Consider the following 25,988-nt stretch of genomic DNA (forward strand, 5'->3'; position numbering starts at 1 on the left):
ATTGTTGAGTGGCGATGTTATGAACTTTCCTTACACCTGCAACTTTCCAATTGTTCAAGAAGCCTGGTTTCAACAGGGCGGAGCAACTCCACGCAATGCACAGCAATTAATGGCATATGTGTGAGAATTGTTTGGCAAACGTGTGATCTCACCCTAGACTGCCAGATTTATCTGTTTGTGATTTTTTTCTTGTGGGACTACCTCAAGAGCAAAGTCTACGCAACTCAACCAAGAACCCTGGATAAGCTAAAACAGAGAATTTGAGATGCAGTTCACAGTACCCCAGCTGAGATGTTGCAGCTGTCAATGAGGAATCTCAAAAGCAGATTTCATGAATGTATTTGTACAGGAGGACACCATCTAAAAGATGTAATTTTTAAAAAATGACAGATGCCATCAATATTTTGTAAATGGCAAAGTTGTAAGGTTTCAATTACTATGAATGCAATTTCTTTCCTTTTTCACTTCTAGTTTTATTAGATTGTGGAAATGTTCCCATTTCTCTGTGTCACCCTGTACTTCTGGCATAGCTGCTGCTGCTGTTCAGCCCATAGCACCAAAAACAATTTTCAGCATACAGCACACCCTTTTTCACCAGGTTAACTTAATGACTGGAGGAAAAATGCAAGCATAAGTTGATGACATATCATGACAAGAGGAGAAGAAGGTCGTTTTAAGCAGATACACAATGGCGCTTTGCTCCAATGCACAGAAGAAACTCATCCCACCCCCGGTCCCCGTTCATTCCTCTGTCTCTTGCCAATAAATGTAACAGTTGGAAGGTAAATTTGAAGGGGGGGGGGGGGGGGGGGAAGGTGTGTTACCATGTGCACGATAAGATCTTGCATACTGCTTGTGCCAGAAATGTAACAGTTGGAAGGTAAATTTGAAAGGGGGGGGGGGGGGGGGGGGGGGAAGGTGTGTTACCATGTGCACGATAAGATCTTGCATACTGCTTGTGCCAGATCATTATATAGCGCGAACACTGACTGGCAGTACGCAAAAACTCCATGAATGCATCAGTGGGAAGTAAATCTTTGTAACATTTATGCATAACCAAACTCCCTCATAAATGAATACTTTCATCGGTGTTCATTGCTCTGTTGCTCCTGCCACAGCATAAATGGTACTCATTTACATTGACAAAAGTTCTTGCCTATAGGTAACAAAGTCACCGATGAGACAAAATCTCAGAAAAATGCCATGAAATATCATAGTGGAATAACATGAGTGGCACATTCTGGAAATAACTACACAACATTTTCAAAAGTTCCTTTATTGTACCAAAAATGATTATTCTTACAAATATTTGATGCATAAAATTTGGCACAAAGCTACTTGTAATAGTTCCAACTAATAAGGAATGTTAATTTACAACAAAAATGCCAAGGGCTTTACAGAGCCAAGAATATTTCAACAGATATTGTTTGTGCTTATCAGTATCCTGTTGCACTGTACTTGTATATTTTTATAAAATATCATCAAGAGATGAGTGTTATCACATCTACAAAACTTGCAAAAAGTTTTTACTACAACTATAAATAAAAATAAAATTATTTATTGAGCTCATAATCATCACTTTGTAAGTACTAACAAATATGATACTCAGTATGTGAAAAATTAGAACCTGGGAACAACCAAGTTTGGGCTGAACCAGTGTTATTTTCTACAAGTCAAATATGAGAATGTTTTGGGAATGTTCACAGTAGTTAGCAATAAACATTGTAATTTAATTTAAAAATTTGTATATATTGCAACTGCATCACTGTGAAATGATAGTACAGCAGTAAGAGGCAAATTGTATGTATTTTGAACTCCCCATGGAAAACTAAGTTTAAGAATTCGGCCTCATGATGTCAACTTGGTGCTCAAGTTGTATGTTAGGAACCTCAAGTGTGGGGAAGACTAGTGTTGGGTGTGTCCAAATGCCTTATTTAGAGTGGTGTATGACGGAAGTGGAAACAAAAACTTATGTCCAGGCAGGGCTGAACCGAGCACTTCATTTTCATAGCAGTAGATGTGCAGCACTTCTCTCAATGGAGCAAATCTCATTGGAGCTTCACAAAGTACTGCCATTCAACCTGCCTCAGTGTTAATGTGAAAAACACACACACACACACACACACACACACACACACACACAAAAATAACAAAATATCAGAGCTGCTTTTGACTCCAACCACCAGTCTTCTCATCACCTGAAAGCACTAGATGGTTCATAGACCAAGTAACTTGAAGGGAAATTTATTTTAAATCACAAAATATAGCAAAGCATCAAAATAAAAATTGATTTGGAGAAGACCAGAAGGAAGATATATTACACTCTTCATTGGTGGACAAAGACATCTTACATATAATAATGTCTCTAAGTAGGTAATCATACAAAGTTACAAAGCAGTCAGTGTGATTCTGAACGATCAGATTTCATAAATACAGAACAGTCCTACAGAATGCTGACCAATTTCAAGCATGAGTAAACACCCCAATAGAAATGGAGTGAAACTTTAGTAAGAGAACTGCTAACAATAATTACAGTATCAAATGTTCCACAAATAAGGAGTTCAAACAATGGAAAAAATACAATATTATGAAAAGGACAGACTGCTACTCATCATATAGAAGGTATGTTGAGTCAGACAGACACAACGGAAAGACAACAGAAAGACTTATATAAAAGTGAGCTTCTGGCCAAAAGGCTGACTTCTACTTTGAAAAACACACACACACACACACACACACACACACACACACACACACACACACACACCACTGTCTCTGGCCATCAAGGTCAGACCTGGTGGCCAGAGACAGTGGTCATGTGTGTGTGGATATGTGTTTTTTCTATGTTAGACAAAGCACTTTTGGGTAAACGCTCACTTTTGTAGCAGTCTTTATTGTGCCTCTCTGTAACTCAACACCACCTCTGTATGGTGACTAGCAATCTTATTCACAAACAAGGAGCTGTCAAATGAAAGTTGTTTTTAGGAATCAAAGTGAACATATTTCTTTACCTGAAAAAAGAGGAGAAATTTACAATATATTTAGTACCTAAATTATTATATTTTGTACATGACTGTCCTAAAATTACCACTCCTCCTCTGTAATTACTGTTTGTCTTTAAAGCATATCATTAAAAATAAATCTGCTCCCAATATGGCTAAGTTTGTTTCCTCCTCCATTTTCAGACCCCTTATTTTTCTTGTAATTTTGATGTGGGAGGTGGGAAGGAGAGAGAGGGGTGGCGGGAGAGAGAGAGAGAGGGGTGGCGGGAGAGAGAGAGAGGGGGGTGGCGGGAGAGAGAGAGAGGGGGGTGGCGGGAGAGAGAGAGAGGGGGGGGCGGGAGAGAGAGAGAGGGGGGGGGGCGGGAGAGAGAGAGAGGGGGGGGCGGGAGAGAGAGAGAGGGGGGGCGGGAGAGAGAGAGAGGGGGGGCGGGAGAGAGAGAGAGAGGGGGGGCGGGAGAGAGAGAGAGGGGGGGCGGGAGAGAGAGAGGGGGGTGGGGCGGGAGAGAGAGAGGGGGGTGGGGCGGGAGAGAGAGAGGGGGGTGGGGCGGGAGAGAGAGAGGGGGGTGGGGCGGGAGAGAGAGAGGGGGGTGGGGCGGGAGAGAGAGAGGGGGGTGGGGCGGGAGAGAGAGAGGGGGGTGGGGCGGGAGAGAGAGAGGGGGGTGGGGCGGGAGAGAGAGAGGGGGGTGGGGCGGGAGAGAGAGAGGGGGGTGGGGCGGGAGAGAGAGGGGGGTGGGGCGGGAGAGAGAGGGGGGTGGGGCGGGAGAGAGAGGGGGGTGGGGCGGGAGAGAGAGGGGGGTGGGGCGGGAGAGAGAGGGGGGTGGGGCGGGAGAGAGAGGGGGGTGGGGCGGGAGAGAGAGGGGGGTGGGGCGGGAGAGAGAGGGGGGTGGGGCGGGAGAGAGAGGGGGGCGGGAGAGAGAGGGGGGCGGGAGAGAGGGGGGCGGGAGAGAGAGAGGGGGGGCGGGAGAGAGAGAGGGAGAGGGAGAGGGAGAGAGAGAGAGAGAGAGAGAGAGAGAGAGAGAGAGAGAGAGAGAGAGAGAGAGATATCGGGCTGTATCTTCTCTATTGCAGCACTGAGCTGAGACATAGCCAGAATGAACTGCAAGAGACAAATCACCCAATGTGTTTCAGATAATATGGACCCTTAAAAATGTGTTTCAGATAATACAGCAAAAAGATCAATTTCAAGTGTTCAGAAACTTAAATCTGTTAGTTATGGAAACAAGCGGTGAAACATAAGATCGACACATGAAGGATTATTACCCTAACAATTGTTAGTTGAAATGTTGTTTGAAGACTAATACTGCAGTTGGAGTAGTGCAGAAATTACTGTAACTGCTTAATGATGTTTGAATTTGTGCACTTTTTGTAGCAGAATATTCACACACTCAACAGTGAAAGTTTTAATACTTTTGAGACTTGAAGCTATCTACTGGAATGTTAAGAGTGAAACTAGTAAAATATTCTGTAAATTAATCAGAATTTATTTACTAACACATATTGTTGCAGTCATGTACAAAAATGACACACAACATTTAACGGGGACAGTTAATTTTGACTTCAAATGCTTTTACCATGTGATATGTATCATCTTTATAGTAACAAGCCAACAGTCAGTGATTTCCCAAGGATCTTAAAAGCTTTTGAAAATTTGCAGTGAAAAGCCTCCAGCCAGATTGCTGGTTCCTTGACAACTTGAAAATGCACATGCCTTTATCAGAATGGCAAAGTATTACACATTTCACCGCAGTAAACTATTTGACGATATTCAAATTAAGAAATTAACAATGTTTTATTGATGACATGGTAGCCTATAATGAAGAACAAAAAAAGGACAATATTTCAATTTTTTAAAAAAAATTTGGAAATAATTCACAGTAGAAACCAGAGAAAGACAGGTAGGGAGAAGATATTTGCTTTCAGACAAATAGAAAGTACAAGTAGATACTTCATTTAGTGTAATACTGTACTATTATTAATATTTCTGCAATGTGGGGACTTAAGGAACTATCACTTTTTTCTAATTTATTTGAAACAAACATTAAATTTTTCAGGGTTTTTGATGAGAATGCTGATACTAAAAGTGAGTCATTCAGCCAGATAACTTTTGAAATGAACTACTGAGGGGAAAAAAGTCATCTATTATGAAAACAAGTCAAGCAATATTTGTACATTACCACAATTAAACAGCAATAGGAAAACAATATTACCCTTTAGTAAAGCTGGTTGTTCTTATCAAAACAAACCATTTTAGTAATAATTTAAATTGAAGTCTCCAACAGAAAATTCAAGACTTGCAATAACTAACACTCTATAATATTCAATAAATAGGAATGTTTTGGATAAAAGTTTAAAAATATATTACAAAAGGTGGCTGCAGAGCTCAGAGTTTGTATTTTTAATTTTTGTATTCTTTTATATGTGGTAAAGCAAAAACATACTGGAATGCTTCAAAACACATGAAATTTTATCCACAGCAGATACAAGTTTTCAAAAATAGATCTATTTAATTTTAAAAATTAATTGCAACATAGTTGAGATTCTACAGAACATGATTCTTAAAGTCAGTGACTAAAAACTATGTAACTGTTTAAGAGCATAGTTCTCGAAAACAGTTCTTCACAATCAGCAACTTCAACATTATCAGGATACAGATTCTTTCTTCACACATGAATAAAACAAGTAAAATGTACTGAGATTCTAAACAACAACTGTCACTTAAAGCAAAAAATTTCGAAATTACACAATTTAAACTGACTTCCTCACTTTCATACTGACTATCTTGTCTTCCATTTGCAAGGATACAACATTTTTCAGGAAGACTGATAGTTTCTTGACATACAAAATGTGCAAATATAATACATTTCATGGTATACTTAAGTTCTTACATTTGTGAAGCCATTCAACAAAATGGTATAGACAGAGTTTAAAAAAATGTTCAGTCAATAAGACAGTAACTGTCTGAGTCTCAATGAAATATTGAATAATTACCCAGCTGTCAGAAACATTAGGTGGCTATTTCTGAAATGCTAAAGAATCTGGGTTAGAGGCACATTATGTAGTTAACGAGTTTAACAGGGCAGTATGTCTTGCTATAGGAGATATCAAGAAGTTCCACCATTTCATACTTTTCCCCTACGGGTCAATCACAAGGACGTTTTATCTTCTGTGCATTTCTAATAGTAAAATAACAAGACTTTCCGTCCCATAAACACAAGCAAACACACACCCTTTCTCTTAAAAAAATTCAATATTGGAAATTTCTTGTGATCCTCTCGTTTCATTCTTCTTTCCTTTCTTTGTGTGCACTATCTTGTAAACAACTAATCTTAGTCATGCAAATCTCAAGTTTTGCTAGACTGGATTCAGTCAAGTCACTGTTTCAAACTTTGTTAACAAGGATTCTTCCATGGGTCTATGTGCTTATTAATAATACAATGCTTTTCAATGCAAACATAATACTTTAAATTTTACAAGCTTGAAACAGTTTAGTCTATACACAAAACGGATCATCATATTTACAAGCTTACTATTATTTTTCACTTTTCAGAAGAAGCACACAGCAGACGCTACGGTAATTAACTTCTTCCAGTATTGTCCACACAGTTACACAGGCAAAGTTTTATGGCCGGCATAAATGGTCCTTGTAAATAGATTTTTGGTTTTTTATAACAGAGATATACCTACCGAATATTTCATCCGAGGCGGTAGGCAATATTTCATGTATTCCACTGAGATTTCTGCATTTCTATTTGTCCTTCCAATGTTTTTGCCAGGTATATAACAAACAGCTGTATATGAAAAAATTTGAAACAATAAGTATATATCACACACACAGGCTATCACATCTCTACTCTGTCATTCTATGCTATCAATTATGCAACCAAACTTATTATAGTACCAACAACAGTAACAATTCATCAGAAAATATCACATTCTGCCAGTCAAGATTGACAAGTAAATTTGGCAAGCGCTAAATGGAAGGGTCATGTAGCTGGTGCTTGATGCCTGAATGTTTTCTGAGTAGTCCAAAGAGTCAAATCCGGTGCCAATCTGTATCCAATGACCTGGGAAATGTATCAGTACTTTTTAACTGCACCAGGTTTAAAAAATGATTTTATCATGACATGTTGACAAGTTCATTATCCTCGATGGGTGTTGTTAAACATTAAAGTCCAGTTCATGCATGCTTATTAGATTCTCCAATATCTTGATAACATTTTTATCCAATGTCCCACAATGAGCTCAGGAATACCATACCGTGCCCCAGGCTTTGATACCATCAAAGTGGTTACAAATAATCTGCTAACAATGTTGCCTGCTTGTTTGGAAGCCATTTTTGATAGTGATGCACTTGTACAAACTATGTAGTCTTTTTTGTTACCTGTAATTTATGGTGCCTTTAAGCATGCAGACATTCATGAAGGGTTATAATAAAAGGCAAAGCTGAAAATCATGCCTATGTCAAATCTTCAGTTGAAGGATCATGATTGTTTCTATTATTAAACATATAATCAAGCTTAAGCTACAACCAAAAGTAATGCCATAAGCATTTCTATTTCCTTTTGTTTTCATCATTTCCTGGAATTAGACTTACATACACTGCATCAAATCAATGCTAGTATGCTTGCAAAGTTTTATTTTCATTGTATAACATATTCCAAAATAAACCAAAGCCTACCTCCCTCTACTTATATTTCAATTTTCAGACTGTCGTCTGGTGCAGTTAAACTTCAACTCGCCACTTATGTTTTACATGTAAGTTTAACAGAAATAGAACTATTACCTATATACAACTTGTAGTTTCTGCAGATTCAAAACTGGTAGAAAATGTGTCTCCTCATCTGTTCAGACATTATATTCGATTTGCTGTCTGTATTTACAACTGAGATTTCACTCGTCATCAAATGGACTTAAATGACAGACTATCAATGTAGACTCATTGTATTAAATTCATTCATTTGTACTTCAGTGATTTATACTATATTGCATTATCCCTTTTAACTTGCATTATAAAAGCAGAAGAAGAAACTGGAAATGACTTCCACACTTGATAAATTGCCATTTATGAAGAGTACATTCCAGAACTGAATAGGGACAGACAACAGTAATAGTAATAGTAATAGTAGTAGTAGTAGTAGTAGTAGTAGTAGACTGCTCTCAATGTCAAAATGGGAAAGACAGGGCAAGAAAGGCAACTAAGAAACTCCATGTAGTCTTTAACAATATACTGTTCTTGAATCAAACAGTTTCAGAACACTTAATTAGCATAATACCAACCTGGGATAAAGCTATGCCCAAAGCAATGCCTGCGATGGTGTATAAATTTCTTTCTGCCCAGGAACGCACAATTTCTATGCAGCCACTTGTCCACACTTTCTTACTAGCTTCTGCAACCTGTAAATGAGTGAACCAGATTACAGTACAAACATTATTTTACACCCTTTGCTCTCTCTCTCTCTCTCTCTCTCTCTCTCTCTCTCTCTCTCTCTCTCTCTCTCTCTCCTCTCCCCCCCCCCCCTCCCCCATCCTCCTCCCCTCTCGTGAAGATACTTATTTATCTGCTGGACCTTGCAGATGTACATGTGAAGTGTAGCAGTTCACAGAGCCAGACAGCAAAGTATTTACACAGGCATTCTACTTATTCAGTTTTGGACATACATCTTGGATAGTATTATTTCTTCTTCTGGTATTTCAGCTGATAACCTTACAGCTATCTTCAGGCATGAAACTTCCTGGCAGATTAAAACTGTGTGCCAGGCCAAGACTCAAACTCGGGACCTTAGCCTTTCGCGGGCAAGTGCTCTACCTTCTGAGCTACCCAAGCACGACCTCGAGAGCTTCTGTGGAGTTTGGAAGATAGTAGACGAGGTACTGGCAGAAGTAAAGCTGTGAGGACAGGGCATGAGTCGTGCTTAGGTAGCTCAGATAGTAGAGCACTTGCCTGCGAAAGGCAAAGGTTCCAAGTTCGAGTCTCAGTCTGGCACACAGTTTTAATCTGTTAGGAAGTTTCATATCAGCGCACACTCCGCTGCAGAGTGAAAATTTCATCTTCAGGTGAGTTGCTAGCCTAATGTAAATCACTTGGTACAATGCTGTGCAGTAAATATGTGTGTGTGTGTGTGTGTGTGTGTGTGTGTGTGTGTGTGTGTGTGTGTGTGTCAGTGTCAATCACAGATTAAACTTTGTGTGTTTAAGCATAAAACAGCAAGTGCAAAGTCAGCAAATCCACAGCACTTACAAATCATATGTTCAATTATTATTATTACTAGTGATGCTGTGCTGGAATGCCAGACAGTGAAGACTCTGAACAATAATTCCTCTTAGAGCAGTGTGGTTCCCATGATTTGTCAAGCTGGAAATCCTAATCTCGGTTGAGTAGCCTGTGTGATAGTTGTTTTTACACAGCTGCCTTAACAACTAAATCCCAGCAGGATGAGGCCGGGGTCCTGAACACTGTATTCCCCAGGCCAATGGAAAGGTCAAGGTATTTGTGACAGCCTCATCCTACTGAGATTCACTGATCAAGGAAGCTATGGAAAAACAATTAGCAGACAATGTGCTTAACCAAGATAAGGCTTTTCAGCTGGACAAATTGTGGAACACTCGTTTCATGTCTGCACTCTCAGAGAAATAATTGTTCCGAGTCTTCACTGTCTGGCAGTCCAGCACAGGAAATCAATTTTAACAATAAATCACATTAATTTTAAGGCACCGTGGATTTGCTGACTCGGCACTTGTTTTATTTTAGTTTTACAAGCATAAATTTTTATCTAGGAGTGATACTTTTGTTACCAATTTCTCTGATGCATGCATGCTTATTCTACAGTATTGGGTGAAGTGGTTTAAATTCTGCTAGCAGACAACCTTGAAGATGACTAAGGTTTTCAACTGAAATACCAGAAGCAGAAATAATACTTTCCCCAATGCATACCTGAAAGGTGACTGAATATTCTACCTTCTCTGAAGGCTTCAAAAAACACAGGTGTCATTATAAAAAAAAATGATCACTGTGGCTAGAAACTTACAGGAAACTGGTCATAGACAGCTGACCACAATTCTAAACAAAGAATTGCTTGCACATATAATTTAAGGAGAGGATTTTAGGTCGTATACAACAAATCTCATCAATAAACACGTGTCTAATTGTCTTGGAAATGTACCCTCCAAAGAATAAAGTAGGAAGTGTACGATCAGTGATACGAAATATTCAATCTTATCATTACTGGTCTTTCCAGCAGCAACAATGTAAGTCAAATTCCTATTTTAACGAAAGCGTTACTTATAATCTTCTGTTATTTACTTTGGAGTATTCACATGTGACCACAGAAGATGTTAGTCTATTCTGATTCGTAAGCGGCACAACAAGAAATTGGCAGCGAGGGCAGTCTTCACATTCGAGAAAACAGTTAATGTGCTGGACACATTTTCAATCAAGTCGGCAGCCAGAAGGACGAAGATGATGTCAATAGTGTCAAGTTCTTGCTACGCCTATTTTTTGTAACAACATAAAAAGAAATGAACATATAATTTGTATTACAAAAACTCCGAGTCAGTCTTGACATCTAGAAAAACCAAGGGTTGTATTCTGATCTTGTCATTATTGTACTCGACTCTATACACATTGTGCACAAATAAAACATTTGTGAAGTTGTTGAAATTAATTTGACAATAACAGTGTTTCGATTTATTTTGCAAATCCCGTCAACAGAATTTTTGGAAGACATGACATTGGAAACAGTAATGGCATTTTATGAACACACTTTATTGAACACCAAATTCAATTTGTCGCTCATGAAAAGATAAAATTAATCTTTGTTCCTTAGTTTACACCAGCGAACAAATAGATTTTGTTAATATGTTTGGTGGAAAGAAATCAACCCCAATTGATAACTGAGGCTGAACTTTTGTTGAGTTGGACTGTTTTAAACTGTTAATTGAAGTGAATGTTGGGATTTAAATACAATTTGCATTTTATATGGAAGCAAGATATTATGTACCAGAGACTATTTTATTCAGCTGAATGGAAGTAATGATGATGTCTGGTGAAAACATAACTCACAAATTATAACTAAAAGGTGCAAATTCATGAAAATTTCATTAGGTTATAGGCACATATCTCTTATAAGTGAATATTTAAAACTGAAGGGTCAATGTTTACAGACAAACAGGTGGTGCACTAATTAAATGTTTTTAAAGAACAAAGACACTATGACTATCTGAATTTACAGATAGTACAGAATACAGCGGAACATAATCTTTGTTTTAGCCTAGTAATGAAAAATTCAACTATTCCGGTTGTAACTGGTTTCAGAATCGGTTAGAGAAATAACAGAATTTAACTGGTATATAACAGATTTACACCCACTTTCAGGACACAAAAGCATACAAGAACTTCTCAAAAATAAACTATATTCTATATCTAAAAACAAAGATGATGTAACTTACCAAACGAAAGCATTGGTATATTGATAGCCACAAAAACAAACACAAACACACACACAAAATTCAAGCTTTCGCAACCCACAGTTGCTTCATCCGGAAAGAGGGAAGGAGAGGGAAAGATGAAAGGATGTGGGTTTTACGGGAGAGGGTAAGGAGTCATTCCAATCCCGGGAGCGGAAAGACTTAACTCGGGGAGAAAAAGGGACAGGTATACACTCGCGCCACAGCAATGCCTCTGCAACGTGCATGGCGATGTCGCTGGCGGCGCAGAGTACCTGTGTATCGCAGTTTGAAGGCCATAGATATTGACTTGGCTGGGCAGTTCAATAAACAGAAATTGATTGGAAGCCCAAATGTTTTTTGTGGACTGCATCTGAACTTCACTTGTTATGTTCAGGCTGTGGTTGGAGGTAGTACGTGGCTGACACTTGCTGTTGTATGGGGCAACCAAGCAGATTATGGTGGCCTTGAAGCCTTCCCTGATGCTAATATCTTGGCTTGGAAGACATGGAGTATAGCTGAGACTACAGGACTCTTGGCGCGCGCGCGCCCCCTTCAATATATCCTCTCTTCCCGTTACCCACCAGGCCTCAACCCCCACTAATTTCAAGTTGCCCCCGCTCATACCTCACCTGTCATTCAATAACATCTTTGCCTCTGTACTTCCGTCCCGACTGACATCTCTACCCAAACTCTTTGCCTTTACACACGTCTGCTTGTGTCTGTTGTGTGTGTGTGTGTGTGTGTGTGTGTGTGTGTGTGTGTGTGTGTGTGTGTGTGAGGGCGCGCGTGCGTGTGCGAGCGAGTGTATACCTGTCCCTTTTTCCCCCCAAGGTAAGTCTTTCCGCTCACGGGATTGGAATGACTCCTTACCCTCTCCCTTAAAACCCACATCCTTTCGTCTTTCCCTCTCCTTCCCTCTTTCCTGATGAAGCAACCGTGGCTTGCGAAAGCTTGAATTTTGTGCGTGTGTCTATCAACATACCAACACTTTCATTTGGTAAGTTACATCATCTTTGTTTTTAGATATATTTTTCCCACATGGAATGTTTCCCTCTATTATATTTATATCATTAATCCTTAACTACTATGGTCATTCACAGGAACACAATTACTATGGAGGGGTCTCTCAGACTGCATTTTTCTGTTTTATATATCAAACCAGAATTTTGCTGAATATATATAGTTTCTTGTCTTCCAGTCATTCATTACGCTTCTTAGAGGTGGCTTTTGTAGAAATTTGATTTTTTTTTAAAAACACTGCGGTATTTTAAACACTTCGACAATTAAAACAAAGCGAAATCTGGAGTATATTTTTATTTTATGAGTTATGAAAATAACAGCAAATAGTTAGCTCTCTACTCACACATAGATTTTCATGAGAGGGATTATATTACAAACTGGCAATGTAACTAGGTGGAAAAATCCGATATGACTTACGATAAATTGTGTGCGAAGTCAGCTTTCAGTTTACAACTCACTTTGCAATGTACAGCGAATATTTCAGTCCATAAGTCTATGAATGGAGAAACTTTGCCACCATTTTACTTCTAAAATTACAAGTACAAACTAAACACTTGTTCTCATGTGCCACTGAATCATACTTGGTCAATTTCCACCTGCAAACACTTCACGCAGACCTTCCTGGAACACTCCACACAAATAGGAACACCACGTTGTTGACATGGATACCTTGTTTTGACATGGGTACCTTGTTTTCCTCTTCAGGTGAGGAGGGCAAAAGGTGCACTTTTTCGATTTTGAAATTCTTCTTTCGGTGTCTGAGGCTCATCTTGCAAGTGAAGACATCTGTCTCACATAACACACTTTGCACAGAAGGCCCAGCTTTCCCCGCCGTGGAGAAACAGTGGTATGCAATAAAAACGCGGCACGCAAAGACTATGGTACGCCTGTGGGACCTCTCAAGGCTAATAATTATGAAACAAAGAGCAGTACCAATGCAAGAATACTGGCACGTGTAGCTTGACAGCCAATAGGAAGGTACATGGAAGAGTCCATTTGGCTTTGCAGGGGTGTGAGAAATATCTCAACACAAAAATTAGTAGTGGTCTGAGAGACGGTCGATAGTAGTTAAGGGTTAATTTGAACCCAACAATTACGTTTCTTATTGTCACTGTTGCATTTCTAAATCTTTTCTGTCATCTTACTTTCTCTTTCTGTTTGTGCAAGTAGTTTCACTTTGTATTCACCTTCTCCTTTTTACCGTAATCCACCATACAATTTTATCCTGCCTATATATACTCAATAATACGTAACTCACTTCCAACCATAACCAAAAAAATTTTTTTACGCTTTCAACACTACCGCTGCTATAAAATCCACCGTTCCCAGTTCACAAACAGTTCCTTTCACCTATTAAACAACCATTTCGGCTAGTTCTAAAAACTTTCGCTTTATTTCCATTTTTCCCACATCACTGATCATTTTTAGCGGCTTCCCACAGGTGTTAACATCATTATTTCTTTGTCATACAATTGTTAGCCTCATTTTCATTTTCATAATCTGCCACCACAAAACCACTCCTTTTAATACATTTACACGCAGTTTTTTCGAAATTTTCCCAAATTTCTCCGCCCTTTAACGAGTTTTGGCGGCAACACAACCACCTGACCTTTGTGCACATCGTTGTTCACCAACCCAATTTCACCACAGGATCAACATAGCTCAGCTTTTACCAACACTTTTTCGACTTTTTTCACACCAGATCTCCAGTTGCTTTCTAGTTCACCTTTATCTCTCCCCATATATTTTTATTTTCATTTCAGCCTCATGTTACATTTTCCACCTTCTAATACCATGTCACCCTCACAACATCCCCACAACGACCCCACTAAGTTTTATTTACATTCCCTGCGCAAACATGCCTTCGCCCTAGCCAGATTACGCTCCCATATTTTATTTACTCAGGCTTGTCTGACATTTGGCATTACCCCCAAAGGCCTCACACTTAAAATTCCCATCTCTGGCTGTAACCCTTCTTTCCATCAGTCCCTATACCAATTCCAAACTGAACAATCCACAGCCCTCACCCACCAAATCCTTCACCTACACATCAACTCAGCCAATGAACACACCCGTCAACTCCAATCCTTAATAAAAGTCCTCAATCTTTCCTCTCCCACATCCACACTGGCTGTTCAGGGCATCCTCCTACAGGCCAACCGCAAATTAGAACAGCATGCCACCCTCCACCTCAAAAAACTATCCAATCTCCTGGTTTCCCACCTCTGGAAAGGCAACTCACTCAACCCTCCACAACCTTTCCAGCAAACCTCAACCTCCTCTCACTGCACACAGACCCAGTCTCTCCCATCTACTCAATCTCCCACTTCCAGCTCCACTGACCCCCAAAACCTCAAAATTCTAATCAATACAATCTGGAACCACAACACCCTAATTCAGTAGTTAACCTTTCCTCCAAACCTCTCTCCCAATCCGAAACCTCTGTCCTATCCAAAGGCCTCACCTTCAGCCCTACTCCCAGATTCAACCAAACAGCCCTCGTCAAAGATTTACTGTCCTACACTCGTACTCTCTGCTGGAAATATCACTTTGCCACGAAGAAAAATAATCCTAATTCTACTCCTAACGATCCAACTCCCTAAAACACAAACCAAATTGAACCGTGCCTGGAACAGTTCCGTCCTCCGTCACAGCAGGACCCACCTCCTCTTCCTCAAAATCACCCTCTCCAAGGCTTCCAGGAACTTCTCACATCCAGCCTTGCCTCTCAATCCTTCTTGAAAAACCTTAATCCCACTCCCAACACCACCACTGCTGAAGCCCAGGCTATCCGTGATCTGAAGGCTGACCGATCCATCGTCATTCTTCTGGCGGACAAGGGTTCCACGACCGTGGTACTTGATCGTCGGGAGAATGTGGCTGAGGGACTGCTTCAGCTTTCAGACAACACTACATACAAATTTTGCCAAGGTAATCCTCAGAACCTTAGGCCCCCTACAAAACCTTTCACCTGGCTCCATCAACCTCCTGACCCAACCGACACCCCGCACCTCTACCTTCTACCTACTTCCTAAAATTCACAAACCCAATCATCCCGGCCGCCCCATTGTAGCTGGTTACCAAGCCCCCACAGAACGTATCTCGGCCTACGTAGATCAACACCTTCAACCCATTACATGCAGTCTCCCATCCTTCATCAAAGACACCAACCACTTTCTCAAACGCCTGGAATCCTTACCCAGTCTGTTACCCTCGGAAACCATTCTTGTAACCATTGATGGCACTTCCTTATACACAAATATTCCACACGTACAGGACCTCGCTGCGATGGAGCACTTCCTTTCACGTCGATCACCTGTGTGTGTGTGTGTGTGTGTGTGTGTGTGTGTGTGTGTGTGTGTGCGCGCGTGCGCGTGTATACCTGTCCCTTTTTCCCCCCCAAGGTAAGTCTTTCCGCTCCCGGGATTGGAATGACTCCTTACCCTCTACCTTAAAACCCACATCCTTTCGTCTTTCCCTCTCCTTCCCTCTTTCCTGATAAGCAACTGTGGGTTGCGAAAGCTTGAATTTTGTGTGGTGTTTGTGTTTGTTTGTGTGTCTATCAACATATCAACGCTTTCATTTGGTAAGTTACATCATCTTTGTTTTTAGATATATTTTTCCCATGTGGAATGTTTCCCTCTATTATAAACTATATTCTGACGTATTTGGGGTACAATCTTTGTGGGCGTACCTTCCTCACTGACGAAGATCAAGTAAGTCACCTTAGATGTGTACTGCTGGCTACATTATAAGATTATACCATATTAATAATGTCTTCTCACTACATGGAGCAGCAACTGCATCCATACCATAAACAATGTATGTAAGCAATGGAGCCAAATGATTTTGAACCCAGAGTTCGATCCTGTCAATGGATGACATGCTGTAAACACAGAGATTGGCAGTTGTTGCTTTGAACATCTGTTATGAAACCAAAGCATTGCTATCAGTAGAACAACAATTAAAAAAGTTTATTAACCATTTCTGACCATTAGTTTCCTCTCACGAAGTTCTCAGATTAGTATCGTCTACCATTTGTGCAATTCTGATGCCAAAACTTTAGGGTACATTGTGTACATGAACTTTCATCAATGTGATGGCACCCGAAGAATCAAACATATTACAGTGGTAAATCCTAAGGACCAATTCATGTGAACTGGAAGTGGTCACTACTATTAGCATCCCTCAAATTACATTCACATGTATGTGCTTAAAATAACTAAAAACACACACAAATTATTTACTGTCAGTTAGTAGAAAGTGTGAACTACAAAACGACATTGCATGTATGAAACAAGGTAAAAGAAAATGGCAAAATAAACAACTGTTTGCACATGAAATGGGATATTCATGCAAATGTTAACAGTGTGTAAACATACACTGTATACTGATGTGTCTGTCAGTAGTTCTACTCTCTACGATATCTGGTAAGATAATTTTTTAATTTATTTTGTGTTTGCTAATGAATTTATAGTAGTAATAACTTAAAATCTAAACACTAAATACGTTTTTTATATATATGCACACTGTGTGAGCAATGCAGCAATGTAGTGGGTGCAAAAAGCAGTTCTTCGTGCTGCATAAGGTAATTTTTTGTTGCTGGATGAAATTTTCACCAGGTCGATGACTATGTATTGCAAGAATACACCAGAGGCAGCACTCTGTTTCTTTGTTCATTACTTTAACAACGTAAAAAATAAATGAAACCCTCTATATAATGAACTATATTTAGTTCTCGTTCATGACACACTCGGGTCAACATATGTATAACGCACTGACTAAGTTTTAAGTACGTGGTATACATTGAATTCTGTGTTAATAACAGATCTGCATGAAGCTGTGTGATGGTTGACGTATTTAGTGTTCAGATTTCTGAAAGTAGACAGAATTCAGAACCTTTGTTTTCCTTGTGGAATCTAAATACATGGCAAAATAGAATTAAAGAGTCATTTTTCAAATCTTCATTTTCCCCCACTGAGATCTAAAACTGTGAAATTTGGCTCAAAGGTGCCTACAACTTTCTTCTAATTTAGTGTTAAAGCAAGGTGCCCTGTGACGTGAACCTCAGGCTTGGTGATACTTCAAACAGCAAGGAATCTGAACATGTGAGGAAAGATCGTTCACAGAATTTCATGTAAGTGTATGGGGCTAAAGATGTCACATTGGTGCCAAATCTTACCACAATTCTGCCCAATGTCACTTTGGACATGCCACACAATAGGAAGGTTGTCACGCCCTTGTTACCCATATCTCAACCATACCCTTGATGCCTCTGAGGTCAGAACCACAATACACAACACTGAAATCGCACAGTTTTCTTATGGGTGGCTGAGGAAAACATTTCTGACATACGAGGAGGTATTCAATAGAACTGGGGAGACGAGGAGTTTATGACACAACTTGACACGAAGAAGGGACCGGTTGGTAGGACATGTTCTGAGGCATCAAGGGACCACCAATTTAGTACTGGAGAGCAGCGTGGAGGGTAAAAATCTTAGAGGGAGACCAAGAGATGAATACACTAAGCAGATTCAGAAGGATGTAGGTTGCAGTAAGTACTGGGAGATGAAGAAGCTTGCACAGGATAGAGTAGCATGGAGAGCTGCATCAAACCAGTCTCAGGACTGAAGACAACAACAAGAACAACAACAACAACAACAACTCAAAATTAACATCAAAAGGATTTAGGATGTGGCATAAAGGGTGTCTATGGACCCACCCATTCCCTTAGGGCATTCATTTACACACATTTCGTGATCTAAATGACAGTTTGCAGTGTGATGTGCAACATAACATTATTGACAATCTTGTCAATGCTCACCATCCACATGATTCAAACCTCCTCTAAAGACATCATGGCCTGAAACCCCACTGAACATGATCTGACCCCTTTGGAGCATAGTGCAACTGCAATTTTCATTCTGGTATACAAGGCGGAACCACAAGTGACCATTCAAAACTATATGATGAAATTTTAATGGGATGTGAAGCAGCAAAGAGTGTGTATGCTTTTCCAGCCTTCTTATTTTGTCCCTCCTGTTGCGATATCACTGGTGGGGGTGACCCTGACAGATGCATTAACAAAACAGCAAAGTGTCCCTGTAAAACCCCGAGTTCGGCAACCCCACTGTGCCATTTGCATGCACACTTTGTTGAGAACTTTAAAAATGTACCTGTACAGAGAGAACACTTGCCCGATTCTTAAGTGCCTGTGAGCAGGCAACCCCTTTGACAACCTACAGAAGAGTAGCACTGCACTGCTGCTCTAGAACCTGGTTGTAAGCATGTGGAATGTGAAGAATGTTTAAAGGGTTGCCTGCTTAAGAAAGGCTCAGGTGGTACAGAAGGTGCTCACAAACTGAGGGGAGGGGGTCTTTAAGGGAATCTTTGCCATTTTATTCAAGCGTGACCCCCCTCCCCACAGGGTGATCATGTCACAGATGGCTGCAAAACAGGAGGGTTAAAAAGGCATAAATACACTTTACTGCTTTGGATCATGTTCAGTTTTCATTGAATGGATTTGAACAGTCCCTAACTGCTCCAACCTGTACACCAGTGCAAAAATTGCAGCTGCACTATCCTCCAAAGAGGTCAGGTCCCATCACATTCAGTGTGGTTGCAGTCCCACGATGTCATTAGTGCAGGGTTGAATCACCTGGTCAGTGTCAGCAGTATCAAAGACTGTCAAGAACATTGTACTGTTGCATGTCACAGCAAACTGTCGTTTCTGAGTGTTAATTGTGTGTGAATGAATGCCTGAACAATGGGATGGTTTCCCTGGTGCTCTACATGCTTCCTCAAGAGGCCTTTTCATGTCAATTGTGAGCAGCAGTGTGCCTGAAATGTTTTCCTCAGCTGCCATAAGAAAACTGCGATTTCAATGTGAGTCCCGCAATTTTGACCATCACAGAAGTGTCAAGAGAAGGGGGTGATATATTGATAAGGGTGTGTGTATGATGACCTTAACATTATTTCCGACACATCTACAATAGCACTGAGCACAACTGTGGTGAAATTTGGGATCAATATGACATCACTAACCCACCTTACATGAACTTCTGAGTTCTGACTTTTTTTTAAGTGTCGACACAGTCGTTTGAAGCAACACTGAGCCCACGGGTGATATTGCAGCACGCCATGCTTTTGCACCATTGCAGAAGTAGGTTGTGGACACCATTGAGCCAAATGTGTGTAACAATGGGGAGAAATGACACAGTTTAAAAAAGTGACCCTCTAATTCTTGTGTGTAGTGTATTTAAAATGATAACTGCTGATATGAAGTAATGGGAAATAAAGCTATTGTGAATATTATGGAAAATGGAAGTTAATAATATCTCCAGCTCTGATTCTGTAATATTAACTCAAAATTGTGGCAGATAGGTACTTTCTGAATGGATAAGACATATGTAATCCAACATTGAAAAGTACAAATACTATTACTGAAAGTGATCAGAGAGAAAACAAAATCTTTACAGTACAATATCTATATCTCATTAAAGAGTTTTTATAAATTCTGATTTCATGAGATTACTACAAAATGTGTATTGTTTGTTTCATGTTCTCACATACGGGGACCGGGGCAACTCTGTCACAAATACTTTGTGGAGGCAACCTCCACACTGGTCAGAGGAACGGTGTTAGTCGACAGCCAGCTGCTGGTAGAATATATTGCCATTTTGTTTAGAGTACATGCTTAACTTCTTTTTTAATTGCCATAAATGAATACTTCAAACATGTCAGTCTGTATGCTGTACATCATAATGAGTGGTTGTCTGTTAGAAAGACTGTATACTTTGATTTTAATTGCCGGCCGGAGTGGCCGAGCGATTCTAGGCGCTACAGTCCGGAACCACGCGACCGCTATGGTCGCAGGTTCGAATCCTGCCTCGGGCATGGATGTGTGTGATGTCCTTAGGTTAGTTAGGTTTAAGTAGTTCTAAGTTCTAGGGGACTGATGACCTCAGAAGTTAAGTCCCATAGTGCTCAGAGCCATTTGAACCATTGTTTTGTGATTTTAATTATGAAATACTTCAGTTATTTGCAGTTTCTGATTACTATGATTACTGTGGAAAGTGAAGATAAATATTTTGTTGGTGGAGTGTTCAGTTAAACTACGCTGGCTGAAAATTCCATTTGATAAACGATTACCCTGCCTTACGGAGAGCGGGGGGGGGGGGGGGGGGCAGGGAGAGCGGGGGGTGGGGGCAGGGAGAGCGGGGGGGGGGCAGGGAGAGCGGGGGGGGGCAGGGAGAGCGGGGGGGGCAGGGAGAGCGGGGGGGGCAGGGAGAGCGGGGGGGCAGGGAGAGCGGGGGGGGGGCAGGGAGAGCGGGGGGGGGCAGGGAGAGCGGGGGGGGCAGGGAGAGTGGGGGGGGGGCAGGGAGAGCGGGGGGGGGCAGGGAGAGCGGGGGGGGGCAGGGAGAGCGGGAGGGGGGGGGGGCAGGGAGAGCGGCCACATAAATCCGTTTTGTTTTCATTTAATGTGAGAGCAATAACCGAAAAGGAAACAGCAAAATCACTAAACGTAAACACAGGTCACGTGGAGACTACCCACCTCCCCACTACAACTCAGACTGCTCTGTGTATCATACCCGGATCTACAATATTTCCGAACCGGAGCAATTTAGATAGTGGCGCCCAGCCACACATCTGTAGCCAGAAGCGGGAAAAGGTACTACTCATAGGCGACTCAACTGCACATGCGCAAGAGCCCACCCGCAACTGCTCAAATGAATCAAATGTAAACAGCTGTCATGTCACGCTCATCGGAGGCAATTTGTTGTTAGGAAGCACTGCATATTCTTCCTAAAGCCTTTGACATACTTTGGTTGGCAGATGCTTGTATGAGCACTGTGTTTTGTTGTTGTATATGACATTTCCTTTGCAATTTATGTTTTATTTTCATTATTTTTTCTCTCGTTCATGTTTTTTTGCTGCAGCATTATTCTGCAGAAGTGGGATACATTAATATTCTTCGTTAGAGTATTGGTTCTTACCAGTCAAAATCACAAAAATTTAACTGGTAACTAAAACAAGGGAAAGTTCCCGGAATTCTAAAAAATTCCTGGGTTTTTCCCGGTTCTCCCGGGTCGTATACACCCTGTTATATCATTCTTATTTCAAACAGAATTTTTGTGAATATGAATTTAATTACATTTATTTATCATAATATTCAATTATTTGAAAATTCCATTCTATCAGTTAAAAAACAAGAGAAGAAATTATTTATATTTGTGATATGGCATGAAAAATGTATTTTTGTTACCAGATGTGCAATTTTTTTGCGCAGTGAGCATTTAAAACATACCTCAATGCTTATTACATTGTGGACAAAACAATGCAAATGAAAACTTCAATGAAAGATGGGTTCATAAGTAAAATGAAATTCAAGCAAAATGAGAAATACATATAATGAAAGCAATAATGCAGATGGATAAACAAATAAATAAATCGAAATAAATACATAACACTGTAATTAAAAACACATGAACAAAGGTTCAAAGAGAAAGAATGATAGGCAGAAAAATGGGACCGATCAAAGAAGTGATACTATGATTAAAATTATGTGACAAAGGAATGGAATTAAAAAATTACATTTAAATCAACTAACTGAATGAAAATGATGATCAAAGTCATTTCGATAAAAGGGAAAGAAACCTGAGGAGATCTGAACCCCCAACCTTCTGCACATGAAGCTGTTATTCTATCCCATTACACAGATTATGAAACAACTTTTTAATGTTATTGAGCACCACAAAAAAGTCAATTACTTGCAAATGAGGGCCTGCCAGGATAAATAGCTGCAATATGTCATACTTGGGATCTTAATTTACATCACCATACAGAGTGTTTCAAAAAGTCTATCACACCGTTGAGGATCTCTCCCTGTCAGTACTATCTTACAGGCAGTAAAATTTGCTAACACACACTACCAATTCACTGTATTATTGATTAGGTTTACAGAGTTAGACAATTTTCCAGGTCCTATGTAATAGGACCTGAAGGCATTAGCCTGGTCAGATTAAATGAAGTAACAACTAACTAAATTCCGTCTGAACAGGCCTTGCAAAGCCCAATGGCTGACTGGCCGCTCTATCATCCTCAACCCATGGGCATCATTGGATGCAAATATAGAGGGGCATGGGGTCAGCACACCACTCTCCCGGCCATGTCAGTTTATGAGACCAGAGCTGCTACTTCTTAATCAAGTAGTTCCTCAGTTTGCCTCACAAGGGCTGAGTGCATCCCGCATGCCAACAGCGCTCGGCAGACCGGATGGTCACCCATCACAAAGTTAGCCCAGCCGGACAACGCTTAACTTTGGTGCTCTGACGGGAATCCGTCTTACCACTGTGGCAAGACCATTGGCAAAATGAAATAATAAATAAATAAAATTGAAATGTATGAAAAGATTTAGTTTTTTATTATTACTTTCTCCTTGTAACAAAAGTAACTTTCTCCATGAAGTTATTTTACATCACTTGAATGTTCCAAATATCTTAATTCTTTTAGGACACAACAAAAAAATGACCTATATGGAAAAATTTCGCTTATGCAGATTCCCTGAAGAATGCTGCACAAGATACTGACTTAAACAGAGACAATGAGTAAGTGCAAAATACTAGACAAAATAACAATATAAGGAAAGGGACTATAGACTGCAGGCCTAGCGTCGGAAGGTGGGGAGTGGAGGATGGGGGCAAATAAAAGAATGGGGAGCAGAAAAGGCGGGGGAGCAGAAAAGGAGAAATGGTGTACAGGTACATTGGCAGAGAGCGGCACACAACAAGGATGTGGGAATGTGAGAGGGAAGACGGTGATGGGGCAAGGGGGCAGAAATTGTTGGGTGGAAGGTGTGGAGGCAGTAGGTTACTGTAGGTTGAGTCTGGTATAATTTTGGAAGTGGAGAATGTACTGTAAGGGTAACTATCATCTGTGCAGTTCAGGAAGACCAGGAGTTGAGGGTAGGATCCACGTCACATGGATTGTGAAGCAGCCACTAAAATCCAGCATGTTATGTTCTGCGGCTTGATGTGCAACAGCGTGGTCAACTTTGTTTCTGCCCACAGTTTGACAGCAGCAGTTCATTCTGGTGGGAAGCTGTTTGGTAGTCATACCAATCTAAAAAGCTGTGCAATGGTTGCAGTAGAGATGGTAAACAACATAGCTCCTTTCACAGGTGGCCAGGCCTTTGATGGGGTACGACAAGCCTGTGACAGGACTGGAATAGGAAGTGCTGGGTGGGTGGATTGGACAGGTCTTGCACCTAGGTTGTTCATCCCTGTGGGAAGGGGTTGGGATTGGGAGCGGCACAGGAATGGACTAGGACGTTGTGGAGGTTGGGTGTGTGGTGGAACGCTACTTTAGGAGTGATGGGAAGGATCTTGGGTAGGATGTTCCTCACTTCAGGGCATGATGACAGATAATCAAAGCCCTGACAAAGGATGTGGTTCAGTCATTCCAATCCAAGATGGTACTGGGTGACAAAGGAGTCACACTTCTGTAGCTGGCTCATGGGGGCTGGTGGGAGGATTGGGGAGGGGGGGGGGGGGGGAATGTGGACTAAGTCTGATGAGTAGTACCTGTCTGTGAAGGACATGGTTAGAGCTTCTATATAGTGGGAAAGGGAATTCTTGTCACTGTAGATACACCATCCCTGGGTAGCAAGGCTGTCAGGAAGGAGTGACATTTTGATGTGGAATGTATGGCCGCTGTCAAAATGTAGGTTCTACTGGTAGTTGGTGGGTTTAATGTGGACAGAGTTGTGGATGCAGTCACCAGAGAGTAGGAGATCACAATCTAGGAAAGTGGCATGCTGGGTTGAGGAGGACCAGGTGAAGTGGATGGGAGAAAAGGTGTTGTTGTTGTTGTTGTTGTCGTTGTGAAGGAATGAGGATAGGGTCTCTTATCCTGAAGTCCAGATCATGAAGATACCATCAATGAACCTGAACCAGGTCAGGGGTTTAGCAGTCTGGGAGACTAGGAAGGGTTCCTCTTGATGGCCCACAAACAGGCTGGCATAGGGGGGTGACATGCGAGTGCCCATTGCTGTGCCATGGATTTGTTTGTATAGTTTCCTTTCAAAGGAGAAGTAGTTATAAGTTAGGATAAAGTTAGTTAGGTGAATGAGAAATGAGGTAGTGTGTTTGGAGTCTGAAGGACATTGGGAGAGGTAGTGTTCAATTGCACAAAGACCATGGGCACGAGGGATGTTAGCATATAGGGAAGTGGCATCAACAGTGACCAGTAGAGAACAAGGAAGAAAATGGAGTGGGGATAGTGGATTTATATAGATGTGGGAGTTCATGTGGTACAGGTATGTGAGGAAAATAAAATGTGAAAATACACGAGGATGAAGGAGGTGGTAGTATGATCAATATGAATAATTATAATTATCGGTGGGAGGAATTAGGGGCATGAGATGCTGCGCCAACAATCTGAGTAGTCACATAGCTATTTGTGGTGTTTGGACGAGATCATTGACACAGTGTGGCTCTGAAGTCAGCACATGTGCAGTTTGTAAGGTGATGAAAATATACATGAAGGAAGAGAAAGAACACACAATGAGAAGAGTGGTGCTTTACACATAGTAACAAAGGAAAATAACACAAGGTTGTGGGATGGAAGAAAAGCTGTTAGGCAAAATCAAACAATGGAAATTCCATGTTGGAATACCAACAATGTAAGGAATAGGACAGATTGCTACTCATCTTAAAGAGGACCTGCTGAGTTGCAGACAGGCATAACAGAAAGACTGTTGTTACACATGCAGGTATCAGCTAAAGCCTTCCTCAGCAAAGGGAACGTACTCACATTCACAGAAACACACCTAATGCACATTCGGCTGCCACTGCTGGCAGCTCCAACCAGGATGAGACTGTCACGTGAATAGTAATCTGGAGAGGGATGGGCAAGGGAGAGTAATAGCTTGGTATGGCTGTGTGGAGAGAAGAGTACTCTTTGACGGGGTGTGCAGAGATTACAGACTGCCAGGTGCAGTGTCAGGTGTTGTTGTTGTTGTTGTTGTTTGTGTGTGTGTGGGGGGGGGGGGGGGAGATGGGGGTGGGAGGGGGAATACGGCAAAGGGGGCAGGTGGGGGGGGGGGGGGGAAGGAACAGTTACTGCATGTGCAAGTCTACCAATTTGAAGAAAATCTTCAGACTAGTTCTAACGGCAGCAAACCAACCTGAGTGGTTCGTGGCCACTGTATAAACACCTTACTGCTACTAACAGAAGTAGTCAGAAGTTAACACGTATATAAAGAGAATTCCAGGAAAAGATTTACTTGTCTGTGCAATTACAATGTCGTGAGGAAAAGTGACACTTAACTCACTGCTACACAACTTTGTGCAAGAAAGGTACACATTATGCAGAAACAAAAATGTTCATTTGTTTACTTACACATCAACTCTGTTTCTGAACTTAGCTTTGGGCAAAATTTGTAACATTATACTTACTGCACAATCTTACAGTAAGTCATGTGTCCTAATGTATGACTAGATTATTTACGAGCACAGTTAA

General features: G+C 41.0%; 1 protein-coding gene across 1 annotated transcript in view; it reads right to left on the minus strand.

The window, feature by feature from the left end:
* Positions 1–4,460: 4,460 nt before the first annotated feature.
* LOC126475132 (tetraspanin-33-like) overlaps positions 4,461–25,988 on the minus strand; it is a 59,566-nt gene continuing 38,038 nt past the window's right edge. The window contains exons 6-7 of the mRNA XM_050102726.1: positions 8,280–8,396; positions 4,461–6,790 (exon numbers count right to left, since the gene is read on the minus strand). Coding sequence (XP_049958683.1) covers positions 6,719–6,790; positions 8,280–8,396 — 189 coding nt within the window. The 3' untranslated portion in view covers positions 4,461–6,718. The remainder of the gene's footprint in view (positions 6,791–8,279; positions 8,397–25,988) is intronic.

This window comes from Schistocerca serialis, chromosome 4, assembly GCF_023864345.2.
Source record: "Schistocerca serialis cubense isolate TAMUIC-IGC-003099 chromosome 4, iqSchSeri2.2, whole genome shotgun sequence".
NCBI classification, from domain to species: Eukaryota; Metazoa; Arthropoda; class Insecta; order Orthoptera; family Acrididae; genus Schistocerca; species Schistocerca serialis.